At 38.4% G+C, this 12006-nt stretch overlaps 1 protein-coding gene across 4 annotated transcripts in view; it reads right to left on the reverse strand.

Annotated features, from left to right (window-relative positions):
* Positions 1-12006, reverse strand: part of NALCN (sodium leak channel, non-selective) — a 250055-nt gene that overhangs the window by 48191 nt on the left and 189858 nt on the right. For all 4 annotated transcript variants that reach the window (XM_080375646.1, XM_080375645.1, XM_080375647.1 and 1 more), the window contains one exon: positions 1927-2000. In XM_080375646.1, coding sequence (XP_080231772.1) covers positions 1927-2000 — 74 coding nt within the window. The remainder of the gene's footprint in view (positions 1-1926; positions 2001-12006) is intronic.

Raw genomic sequence — 12006 nt, forward strand, 5'->3', positions numbered from 1 at the left:
GAATGGGAATTGCTTGTTCAAAGACTAAGTCTGTTTGACGGATTGTGTGAGTTAAAGAGGTAGAAAGGAGATGATGATCTGAGGAGCATCTTGGAACCGAGGTAGAGACTGGAACCAAATAGATGAATCAGCTGGGACAGAGTCAGGTGATGGATCTGCAGAACTGACAAGACCAAAGGAAACTCCTAAACACTTGGGACATTGACTAATGATTTGATAAGTGTATATAAACTGTGCTGCATCCCTTTGTTCTCTGCCACTCACTGAGGTGGTGGCCCAACTCTGAGTTGTGATTAAAGCAAGCCTAGTGGTACCCACATCTGTGTGAATTTTTCCTTTAACAGCTTCAATTCTCCTCCCACTCTGCTTCAGACTTGTCCTGAAAAGGAGAAAGTTCTGTGCTGATGGAAGAATGAATCAGAATTCTGAATTTCAGTTTGCAGGATTTTTTTTTTTATTCTACGTAAGAAAGTATGAAACCCCTACAGATGCCACAGTTTGAAAAAAGAATAAATGAAAAAGTAGGGTATCCTCTTTGTCTACATGTTTCCTCTGTGGTACAGTATAAGAAACATGCAAAACACTGACATTTGTGTAACTCTAGAGGTGTCAATAACATTTCACAGTTGTAATATAACATAGAATTTCAGTACAAATGTTTTACTAAAACACTGCTATGAAGCCATATTTTTTTATTAGAACAAATAGACTTGTATTTATTCATCTCTAACAGTAATGGTTGTAAAATCAAGATACATTAACGTAACTGAAATAAATGCTTACAAATAGAGCCCTAAGTTTTGTTAAAATTGAATAATGATGGTCTTGTAGTTACATTTCTTAATACTATTTTGACAAAGAGCATTCATTAGAATTAGTAATTGTTTATCTTTTCATTACTGTGGGTTTAAAGACAGATAAAGTTTCACATTAATTTTTATAGTTCTCCCTGTGCTGTATTCTTATAGAGTATTAAAAAAGAACTAGAGCTGTAATATTTCTCAAATGGCAGGTAATTACTAGGCACTTTTCAAGAAACCTCATAATTCCGAAATCATACTGAATTCCTAGTGCACTGCTCCTCATAAAACACTGCCATACTTAATCTAATCCCACAGCTGCACCTTGTCAGATCAGTTATTCCTGTTTATACTGTGTATTTACCTGGGACCATTCATTCACTACATTCTGAAGATGCACCTGCTTTGGTGAGAATGTAAATATAAAAAAAAGAATGATCTATAAATTGTTAGCATTGCTAATGCACCTTATATTAATGACAGTCATTATAATATAAAACCATTAGTGGCATGAAAACCTGTGGCATGGTGTTAGCTATATGATAATTTTAAACATGGGTCTTGGAGACTTAGGCTTGCACCATTTTCTTATGTAAATACTCAGTACGATGCTGAGTACCTTCTCAATAAGGAATACCAAAAAGAGTGATCATCATTAAAACATTCAGGAAATCCTCCCGCAGAAGTTCCAGTTCTGAAATATTCATTGTACATTTCCTACCTGGAATACGATCAGCTGTAGTTTATGCTTTCTAGTGTACATCACCTTCGAATATTTATGTGCATATATATGCAAGAACTAGGCTGGAATTCTTCAGGCGAAATAACACTGCTTATGAAGAGATATTTTTTGGTTAATTTACAAGAAAGAAGTGAAAAGACCTGGAACATGGTCTTTCTGCATGACACAGAATTCAAATACATACTGAAGAAGTCTCTCTTGATGCTGTTCAAGCATATAATATAGCCAGAGAAAAGAGCAATTTATGTTTGATAGTGAAAACAACAGATCTACTACAAAGTGATACACTAGTATAAATATTATACATACAGTAACGTTCATGAAAAACAAGATTATGAGAAATGATGACCGTCAAAATAATACCAAATCACTGCTGACTCTTACCTTAGAATTTTATTGATTGCTGTCTCTTTTTCTAGAAGGTTTCTTGCTCTGATGCTGAAAACAGATTTACGGAGCTATAAAATTAAGAAAAAGACAGGGTACTTTTTAATTGCTGTAAAATATAGCGTGTGTATGTGACAGACCAATGAAACATTATGATGCTGAATGTATGTAAAATTACACACAATGTTCTCTATCATAAAGCTGTTTTTCACAGTCTGTGGCATGGATGTCCTTTTCCAGGAAAAGGATGGTGGATAAGATCAAGATGGTCACATACAGCAAATTCCTTCAGGAATGTCTACAACAGGAGTCCTCAAACTATGGCCCGCAGGCCGGATACATCCCCTCAGGGTCCCGGTATTTACAGACCCCCCCCGCACCCCCCTGCGGGGGTTGGGGGTGGAAACCAAGCAGCCGCAGATGACTGCCTGCCACTGCATCCGCGCGCCAGCCCCCTGGTTAAAGAGTTTAAGGACCCCTGGTATAAAACCATAGCCTTACGTCGCAGCTTTTATCCTCCCTATCCCAATCCCTTGCTAATTCTGGGTAGCAAGAAGCAGATAGTTTTGTTGAATAGTGTGAATATTATTCCCTTTATTACAGATTTATTGTCTTCTCCAGTTAGCCAAGTCACATCTTTGTCTTAATCCTTGCTATTCCTCCTCCATTTTAGATTTTGACTAGGCTGGATCATATCTGGAGGTGCTCTGACTATATGGAAGAGCCAGCTAACAATGCTGAGATGTGTAATTTCAGTGCCCAGAGCTAGGTGAAATGAAAGTAGGTCCCTTTCTTTCCTCCTGATGCAGAGCAAAAAATGTGGTGAGCAAAACGTGTTTGTACTTGCCTCTGGTCACGAACAGTGTTTTAGCCATATTCTGGTAAACAGGACTCGCTGAACATGAAATAGAAGGACTGAGATACGTGAAAAAACCAAGCACTTAATTCCTAAGGAAGTGGTTAACAATTTGGCAAATCACAGCTGAAGAATTTAGCTGAGGAACTGCATCTTTTTAAGCCACACCTGTAACAGCAGGCTGCAGCCTCTTGCCCTAACCCTTGCCTTTTCAAGTGTGGCCTCTTTAACCTTTGTCAAGTCCTGACCCACTTCTGCACAGCCTGTGGAGGTAAGAACACAGATGATCTGAAAACACCAGTATTTTGAAATTCCGTGGGTTCCTTAAAAAAACTGCAACTTGAAAACTGCAATAAAGTATGCAATACTTCAGAAAGTAGTTCAGAAAATAAGGTATTGGAATTTCAGTTAAGATCAAAAAAATAGTAACAGAACCGTTGAATGTTTGAACATAAAGCAAAAAATTGTTCCATTGCCTGGGAATTGTTAACACAAAAATAATCTGAAAATCACACTATGAGATATACTGTTATATTAAATATTGTGGAGTGGTAAGTATTTCATATATTGAAACGCATTTATGTGCGTTTTAACTCATTTGCAGTACCTCAGTACAGGTTTAGTGGACTTATCAGCATGATACCTTATTACGCATTTAGATATAACTGACGATGGTGACAGCAGCGACAGCTCTTTCACATCTTTTTTCTTGTAATGTCAGTGAAATTACTGTCAGTGGAATCCCAGATAACTGATTTTTTCCCTTATCAGGATTTCAGAAAGAAGCCTCCAAACCACAGGAGTATCTATCCTTTTGCAAGGTGTTAGCTAGTAATTGTTTTAGGACTCAACTAGGAACATCAAACTGACGGGAATAGTGAAGGTGGAAAAACAGCTTTTTTCTTTCTGTTGTTTTTTCCTGTTACAAATAATTGCTTTAGAATAATTGCAATTACATCAAATATCAGGAAAAAAGTGTGCTGCCTACTAGTGTGTTATGTCTATTTCTGTCTAATAACAATTCTTTACTTGTTAACATCTTAGAAATTAGAAAGATATCAAACACAGGAAGCACTAATTTCCTTCCAAATTTCCATCTTTTGCTCATCTGATTTCAGAAAAAAGCTGAGGCAAAGAAATTTTCCTGAAATTGTCTAGAGCTCCCTATCTGACATACACTTCTTTTTGGCATTTAAAATAGGTGTCAAAACACCTTGGCATTAAGCGTGTGTGTGGCCCAAGCAGGGAAATTCACACAGGTCATCAACAAGGGAATGTGCCCTGGGAAAGTGGGAACGAGGAGTCTTGCTTCTTTTCAAAGGTTTTACAGGGAGGCTGGGTGCTTGTACTGATACATTCAGTGCTTCGTCAAGCCAAGTGTGAAACCATCTAGTGCCAGGAAGGAAGAAGAACTTCTCAGGAAAAGTTCCCAGCAGGTCTAGGTCAAGGGCCACTTACATCTGGCTTATTTGTCTACCAGGGACTGTGGATCTTCCCTCTAGGTAGCAAGACACACAAGAAGGAGACAGTGGCATACATTATGCATGAAAGTATACTGCTAAATCCCTTGCATAACTTCAGCTTGAAATCGTTTGACCCCCTGCTTTTGATGCCTTCAGTGACACCCTAGTTGTCTGCTGGAGATTTGCAAGGACAGTGCTGCACTCTGGTATTTGGCCACTGCACAGCCAGAGGTGCAAGATCCATGGAACCAGTGAGATGAAGAGAAGCAGTAGGAAGGAGCCCATGTCTGGGGCCACTGAGATGGGGAGAAAAGACGGTTCTAGTTCCCAATCCCAAAGCTGCTCATGAATTTTATTCAGTGATGCTTAAACAAATAAATGTCTAAGAAGTCATGGGAATGGGAAAAGTGACCAGAACACAGGGTGTTGCACCAGGTTATTTGTGCAAAGATTGCATTTACTTTTCCTGCACTATTTTTCAGAAGGACTAGCTGTGAAATTTGCACCTGAGGCAGTACATCCTTAGGCACTGACCATGATCTAAGCATACCCAATGGACTGATGCTTAGGTGAAGTTCTGAGAGAATTGAGATTGGAGCCAGGTATCCAGTTTGTTAATCCAGGAATACATGAGCATGTACAAGATCCTATACTTTGGTGCCTAGGGATCTCAGTGGTCCAAAATGGAACTGATAATATAACCTAGGCACTTCCAAGGATTAAGGCTTTTGAAGACGATGGTCCTCATTGCTTTGTAGGATTTAAGAGTCCTTTCTTCAGCAGAACCCTGGTGAATTATCTCAAATTTAAAATACTCAGAAGAAGCAATACATGGTAATATTTTTTGATATGCACAATAGATCAATGTCTGATATTTAAAGGAGTCAGTAGTCAGTCAAATAGCAACATGCATCTATCAATATGCATGCTGAAGAAAATCAAACATGACTACAGATTTTTAAAATATGTATCCTTACTTCTATATTAGATAAATAAAAGTACTTCTCATTTAATTTTCCAAATTTGCATAGCACACTAGGCAAACGCAATGGAACTGTACAAAGAGAATGGGGGTGATGATCAGTATTTTGTTTAATAATGTCTAGATGCCACACACTGGTGTAGAATGAGGCTGGCAATTAAAACTTGTGATACCTGCCGAGTTCTTGAATGTTGCAGAGGAAATTATTAGCAGTGTTAACATACAAAAGACATTACTTGATCAGATGATGTGGAATTAAGTTAGTACAGTGTACTCTACTGAGGTTATTTTAGGGTGTATCTGTTTAGCCTGCTGGGTCTTTTATTACAGATTGTGATGTACTGTGAGGACACCCTCAGTGTATCTTTATTAGCCATTATTTATTTATTTGCATCTTTATGCAACCTATAAGTACACACAGTGCAGAAATAACAGTGCGATATAGCTTTCTGCTATAAAGCATTATTTTTTAGTATAAGACACTGTCCTGAAATCACCTAACAGCATCCGATTACTGTTAAATATGACTTCAACAACCCATTTTAAAGAACTCCTGCAGGCTACTTTAATCTGTAAGGAACAGCTGTGACAGGTCAGCAAATTACCAATAATATTTCCTGGACGAAAAGGTTTTAGATGGAAAGCATGTGCTCCCACAAACGTCTTGGTTCCCGCGTTCCTTTGAGTTTATTCACACAGATGCGTCTGCACACATAGAATTAGGAAATCTGCGGGTAGTGCTTCTTCCACAAGTGCTGGCACCCTTCACTGCTGCTGTTGGCAGAACAGACTTCAGGCAGACAAAACGACTTGGTCCAGCCAATGTGAACCCGATCTGAATGCTACAACCTATGAAACCGCATTTGTCCAGAATGACTAGGACAAAGCAATAAACCACTGTAACTGTTGTAAAAGAAGCGAAATCACAGAACATTGTTGCTCTGCAAGTGCCACCCGCTGCTTTGGAAAGGTACTGCAGACATTTTGAATGACAATATTTATTTAGTAGTATATTTTAAAAATCCAGGCTTTCTACCCTGGAAAAAGAAAATTTGGCGTAAGATTAAAAGCAAAGCAACTCAGGGCGATACTTTTGATAGGTGACAGCTAATGACTGTGGGCCAGACCTGTAATGTAGGTGTACTGGCACAACACTGCTGACTTCAGGGGGATCTATGCCAATTTATAACATCTAAGATATGGCTCAGTGGTTTTAAGTTCTGAGAAATGCTATTCATTGTCAAGGTTTTGATGTATTTTGCTAGCAACATGTTCGCAGTGCACAAACTCCAGAAAGCACTGCAAAAAACAATTGTTTTCAACATTTGAATTTGATGGAGGATTGCATGCTATCAATAGGTTAAAACTGTGGTGATGTAGTGTATTATTTTTGTATTGGACCACCGCAGAGTTGGCAGAAGAGACAACTGTTAGTGGGTGTACTGCAACACAAGGTGAGACAAGGTCATAAATAAATAATGAGATATAAATATCTGAAATGTTTGGTGGACAATGGAAAAAAAAAGTGCATGCAATATATTTTTCTAATGCAATTTCTTAAGTGTTATATGAAAATTAAGAATTTTAACTTAGTGCTGTTGATGACAATGTTTTATAGGCAACTGCAGGACCATATGGAAATAGTCTTCTGTACCATGCCAGAAATTCCAAGCAAGGAAAAAAAATAATCATCCAAAGCTTCTGTTTCAGTTTGGAATTTGTTGGATGCTAGTTGATGGATTATGTAGACTGGCAGAATTAACAGACTATATTGTGATTTAAACATGTGCAGCTTCTAGGGAAAATATGAGGAGTCAGTACAATAAGCAATATAACAGAGTGATTTTTAAGAAACAGTGAGGAAATATGTGGGCAGAATCTGTTTAAAGCTTGAGCATTCCATTAAATATAGGATATTTTTGGCCCACAGGAGTTTGCTGTGTAGCCTTTCAAATGAAGATATTGTTCAACATTCTGACTGTGCATCTTTGGCTTGAAGAGACTGGACTATCAAAATTCATGTGACAAAAACATGGAAGGCCAGACTCTAAGTTGTTGATAGGCACCTAACAAAATGTTCCAAAGAATTTAAGCAGGTTAAGCAACTAAATCCTATAGGAATCAGTGGGGAATTTCTTAAACTCTTTTGAAAACTTTGCTTAATGCCTACAGAATCATAAAGAATGCAATTACAAGGGACCTCTAGAGATCACCTAATCCATTTCCCTCTCTCAAAGTAGAACTATTTTCATTTGGATTTTGAAAATCTGGCCCTTGGCGAGGTCGTCCTATATAAGAAACAGTCAAGAAAGTGGTCTAGCATTAGATAAGTGCCACAAGGAGTCAAAGGCTGTCCCTTTTGATCAGATGTCTAGAATGAGAAGTGGGCATAATCTCCTTAACTCTTGGGAGTCATTGACCTGAAATAGCCTTAATTCCTTTTGCAGCCCTTGATTGCTGCCTGTCTCTTAAGGAAAACTATCTTCTAATTAGCTGACTACTGGTCTGGAAAATCTACATGTCATTTCATAACAAAGAAACTTTTTTCAATTAAGTCTGAGGATGTGGACAAGGCTAATACTAGCATACTTATAAAACACTGAAGACGTAAAGGAGACGATAATAGTCCATCACAGATACATAGGGAAGCACCTCCAGGGTGGGAGAAGAATCCCTCTCTTTTATGTCTTGTCTTATTATGGTTGGGTTTTTCCCTTTGGCATGTCCAAGTTTTTTACTTTCAGCAGTTTAACGGGTAGGTTTTTCATAGAATCATAGAATGGTTTGGGTTGGAAGGGATCTTTAAAGGTCATCTATCTAGTCCAACCCCCCTGCAATAAGCAGGGGCATCTTCAACTAGATCAGGTTGCTCAGACCCCTGTCCAACCTGACCTTGAATGTTTCCAGGGATGCGGCATCTACCACTGCTCTGGGCAACCTGTTCCAGTGTTTCACCACGCTCATCATACAAAATTTCTTCCTTATACATAGTCCGAATCTAACCTCCTCTAGATTAAAACTATTACCCCCTTGCCCTATCACTACAGGTCCTACTAAAATGTTTGTCCCCATCTTTCTTACAAGCCCTCTTTAAGTAGTGAAAGGCTGCAATAAGGTGTCCATGGACCTTTCTCCTCCAGGCTGAACAATCCCAACTCTCTCAGTCTGTCATAGGAGTCATAGGAGAGGTGTTCAGTCCCTCTGATTATTTTGGCAAGTACAACCTTGGATAGGTTTGGGGTTTTTTTTCTATCTTTACTTGATGCAGGAGGCAGGGAGACCTTGTGAAAAGCTAGTGAAGAGGGCTGGGTAGATTACTCACGGCAGCCAACAGCAGGGTAGAAGTGAGGCCTCCTGGCCAAGCTGATGTGGGGTTGTAATACATTGTGCTGGGTATGCAGTGATGGAGGAGAAGGCTCCACTCCACACCTTGAGCTGGGGATCTTGAGGCTCTAGGGAAGAAGGGACTGCCAGGTTGGGCTGGACTGGGAATGCAAGAAGACTGACATGGACTGGGAGTTTCAAATGGGAGGTAATTTTGGTTGGGGGAACAAGGAAAAATCATACTCCTGGTTGTATAAGCACATGCATATAATTCCCTTCACTAGAACAAAGCAATCTCGACTATGTTTGATCAATTCTTGTGAAAATCTTGTGAGTGGGTGAGGAAGACTGAAGAGCTTGGAGAAGGAGATCTGGATTCCTCTGTAGGAGCAGGGGAAGGGAGAGTACAAGGCTCAAGTAGAAGGTCATTCCTGTAACCCAGCCCCTCACTGCCTCTCCCTTCACTCCAAACTAATGCATGCTCTTTTCTATTACAATACAATGGCCCTAACATTTTTACCATGTCTGTATTTTTTTTTATTATGATCAGCCCCTTGTGTTTTAATGCATCTTCATGGCCTTTGTATCAAACCCTTGACATCTTTTAGTGCAAAACTGAAGAAGTAGAAAGGCAGTGCCAGGAAGAAGTGGTGAATTATTATGGCACTTTTTGAAAAGGGCAAAGTATATCCAGTTTCAGCCTTCTTTCTCTCTGAATGTAATTGAAAATTGGTCTTCTCCAGGTAGAATTTTGAACTTATGACGTAGAGGAAAAGTGCCAAAGCAATTTAAAATCATCAGAAGACAAAAACAGGCAATAAAAGAACAGTCTTGTTACTATTGCAGTTCTGTCTTCTCTGCTGTGAAGGCAAACATGGTCAGAAAAATTAAAAATTACCAGATAAAATGTGTATATGGTAAAATACTTAATGAAACAGTGTCTTTTCCTATAAATTGATTATTTGGACACAGGGACATAGGGATGTTGTTACATACCCATTTTATCATAAAATAAGCAAGTTCTTTAAAAAATGCAAAATAGACAAAGACATCTCCTAATTAATTTTTAGAAAACCTGAAATGCGTTACTGTATTTACATATATTAACTTCAATAGAAAGATCTAATGAGAACAGACATGGGACACAAATTATCTTTGAAATCAAGACTGTAATGTGTAAGCAAATGCTAGATTCATAAGCCATTCTCATTCCCACATACATAGATTTTTGTCAGTAACCTATGAATGACATACATAGGTAACACTGAAGCACTTGGCTGTGTTTAATTAACAAGTGGTATACAGAAACTGAAATTGTAGGACTCATATACTTAGTAAAGGGAGATTAAAATAAAATTTGAATGATTTTTCCTGATACTTATGCAGAAAATTCTGCAAGAATTATTTCAGAAGAAAATGTAGTATTTATTAGTGTTTAAAAATAAATAATCTTTTCTACTTGCAATTCATGTGCAATTTCACTTTATTAGTTTCTGCTATATTAAAATTTAATGTGACAATTCTTTCAAATTACTTAGAGAAAAGAATAACCAGGAACACAAATGAATGCTATCATACTTTTTGTCCCAAAGTTCTGCTTTGCACAACAGAATGCCCAAAATAAAGTTCAGAAGAGGCTGATTAACTTGGGACATAAGTTTATTAGAATAGTAGAAATTCTGGAAAAGACAATTTGTGAGTAAATATTCTACCCTTCGTTCTTGTCTAAGAAGGAAAAAATGCTAATAAAGTTTATAAGTATGTCTTCATGCCTGATGATTTTCTGAAAGATATGCTGGGATACCCCGTCTTCAATACTAAAAGCTATGCCTTAGAAAAGCTGAAAGACTATTTCAGCTTTAACAATCACAAATACTTTCTGCAAGAAGTCCTTTCAGAATACTCTCAGAATATACATGGGTCTTTTTGCAAGAACTAGAATAGTTAATGAAAGAAGCTGAGCACAGATCACAAAAAGACATGCTGTAACAAACCGCCAGATTAAACATCTTACCAAGAATAGGTGGCATGTCTCAGCTGCTCACAAATGGAGTATCTCTGATGTTAACTAAACATGCATTAAAGTTGTGGGCAATCTTGTGTGCTCAATTTGTGTGTGAAACTGTAAACAGATAAAATCATAAACTTTCCCTTAGGTGTTGAGACATAATGATTTCTACATAGACCAAAGGATGTTGATCTCCAAGGAAGTACTGAGGCCCTTCCAGGATAAGGCTTATAAGTGGGTTGATTCTTGTGTTCCATCCCATCTAACTTTAATGGGTACCAGCAGGATCCTATCTGTGAATGAAGGCAAACAGCCTATGAAAAGCGTGTGGGAGCTCAGCAGCCCACCTGCAAGGCAACACATGTCATCGTGAACATATCACCTTGGTGCTCTGACTCCCTAACGAATGCAGAAGCCAGCGCAACGTCTGCTGCTTAATGTTCATAGTCCTCCATGGTAATGGCTCTGACAACCTCTGAGATCAGCTCTTACTTTCTGACCATGACCTTCCACCATACAGGTACATTCTGTTGATAAGTAGGAAATCAGTGGAGAGGCATATGGTGTGGGGTGCTGAGCTTTCTCAGGAGTTAGACCTCAGTGATGGATCTTGCTCCCACAGGAAAAAGGAATGGCTACTAACTTCACTGCTTGCAGCGCTAAAACCAAAATTCATACAATGTGAAAGGAAACAGGATGATAACGAGGATGGAAAAACGAAATTATGTTTGCTACTATCCAATTAATCTTATAAATGCAGAAATAAGGGAGCTGGCTTGTTTATATTCCTTCGATTAAATGGGAAGATGTTAGAAGTCTGAACTATAAAATACATGGATATATTAAATGCTCTTTTGCTTTGTTTTGTAATTCACTCCTGCTGTGCCACTGCTGTAAAACATGCACATGGGTATCTGTACATATTAAGCCATAGGCATTTTCGAACTTCATCTCATAAGCCTGCCAGTTTTGAAATTTATTTAACAGCAATATGCTGTTATAAATATGTATAAATAACCAGTTCAGGAGTGGTGTGGCCAAAGATAAATAACCAGTTCAGGAGTGTCCACCTCACAACAATTTTTCACAGGGCTTGCTAAAAGTTGTATGACTCTGTAATCAGAGGAGCACAGAACACCTCAGTCTTAAAGTTAAGAAGCCAAGGCCAATGCTCTAAAGCCAACTCATTTTACTGGATGCCTGATTTGCTGTAAATCTTACAGCTCATTCAGATCTTGACCCCCTGAAACTTGCTGTGACTATCACTCAGGCTCCTGCGAGAGCCACCACAGTGAGATGTCCTTATTTTCTGCCAACTTCCTTTCTTATACACCCACTCACACAAAAATTATGTTTCCATATTTCATCCAGTTCTCCTGTCCAAGAACTTACTGAAATACTGGTTAGCTAAGAAAATTCCCAGCATACTGTGAATAATTTTCAT

This window comes from Falco punctatus, assembly GCF_963210335.1.
Source record: "Falco punctatus genome assembly, chromosome: 2".
NCBI classification, from domain to species: domain Eukaryota; kingdom Metazoa; phylum Chordata; class Aves; order Falconiformes; family Falconidae; genus Falco; species Falco punctatus.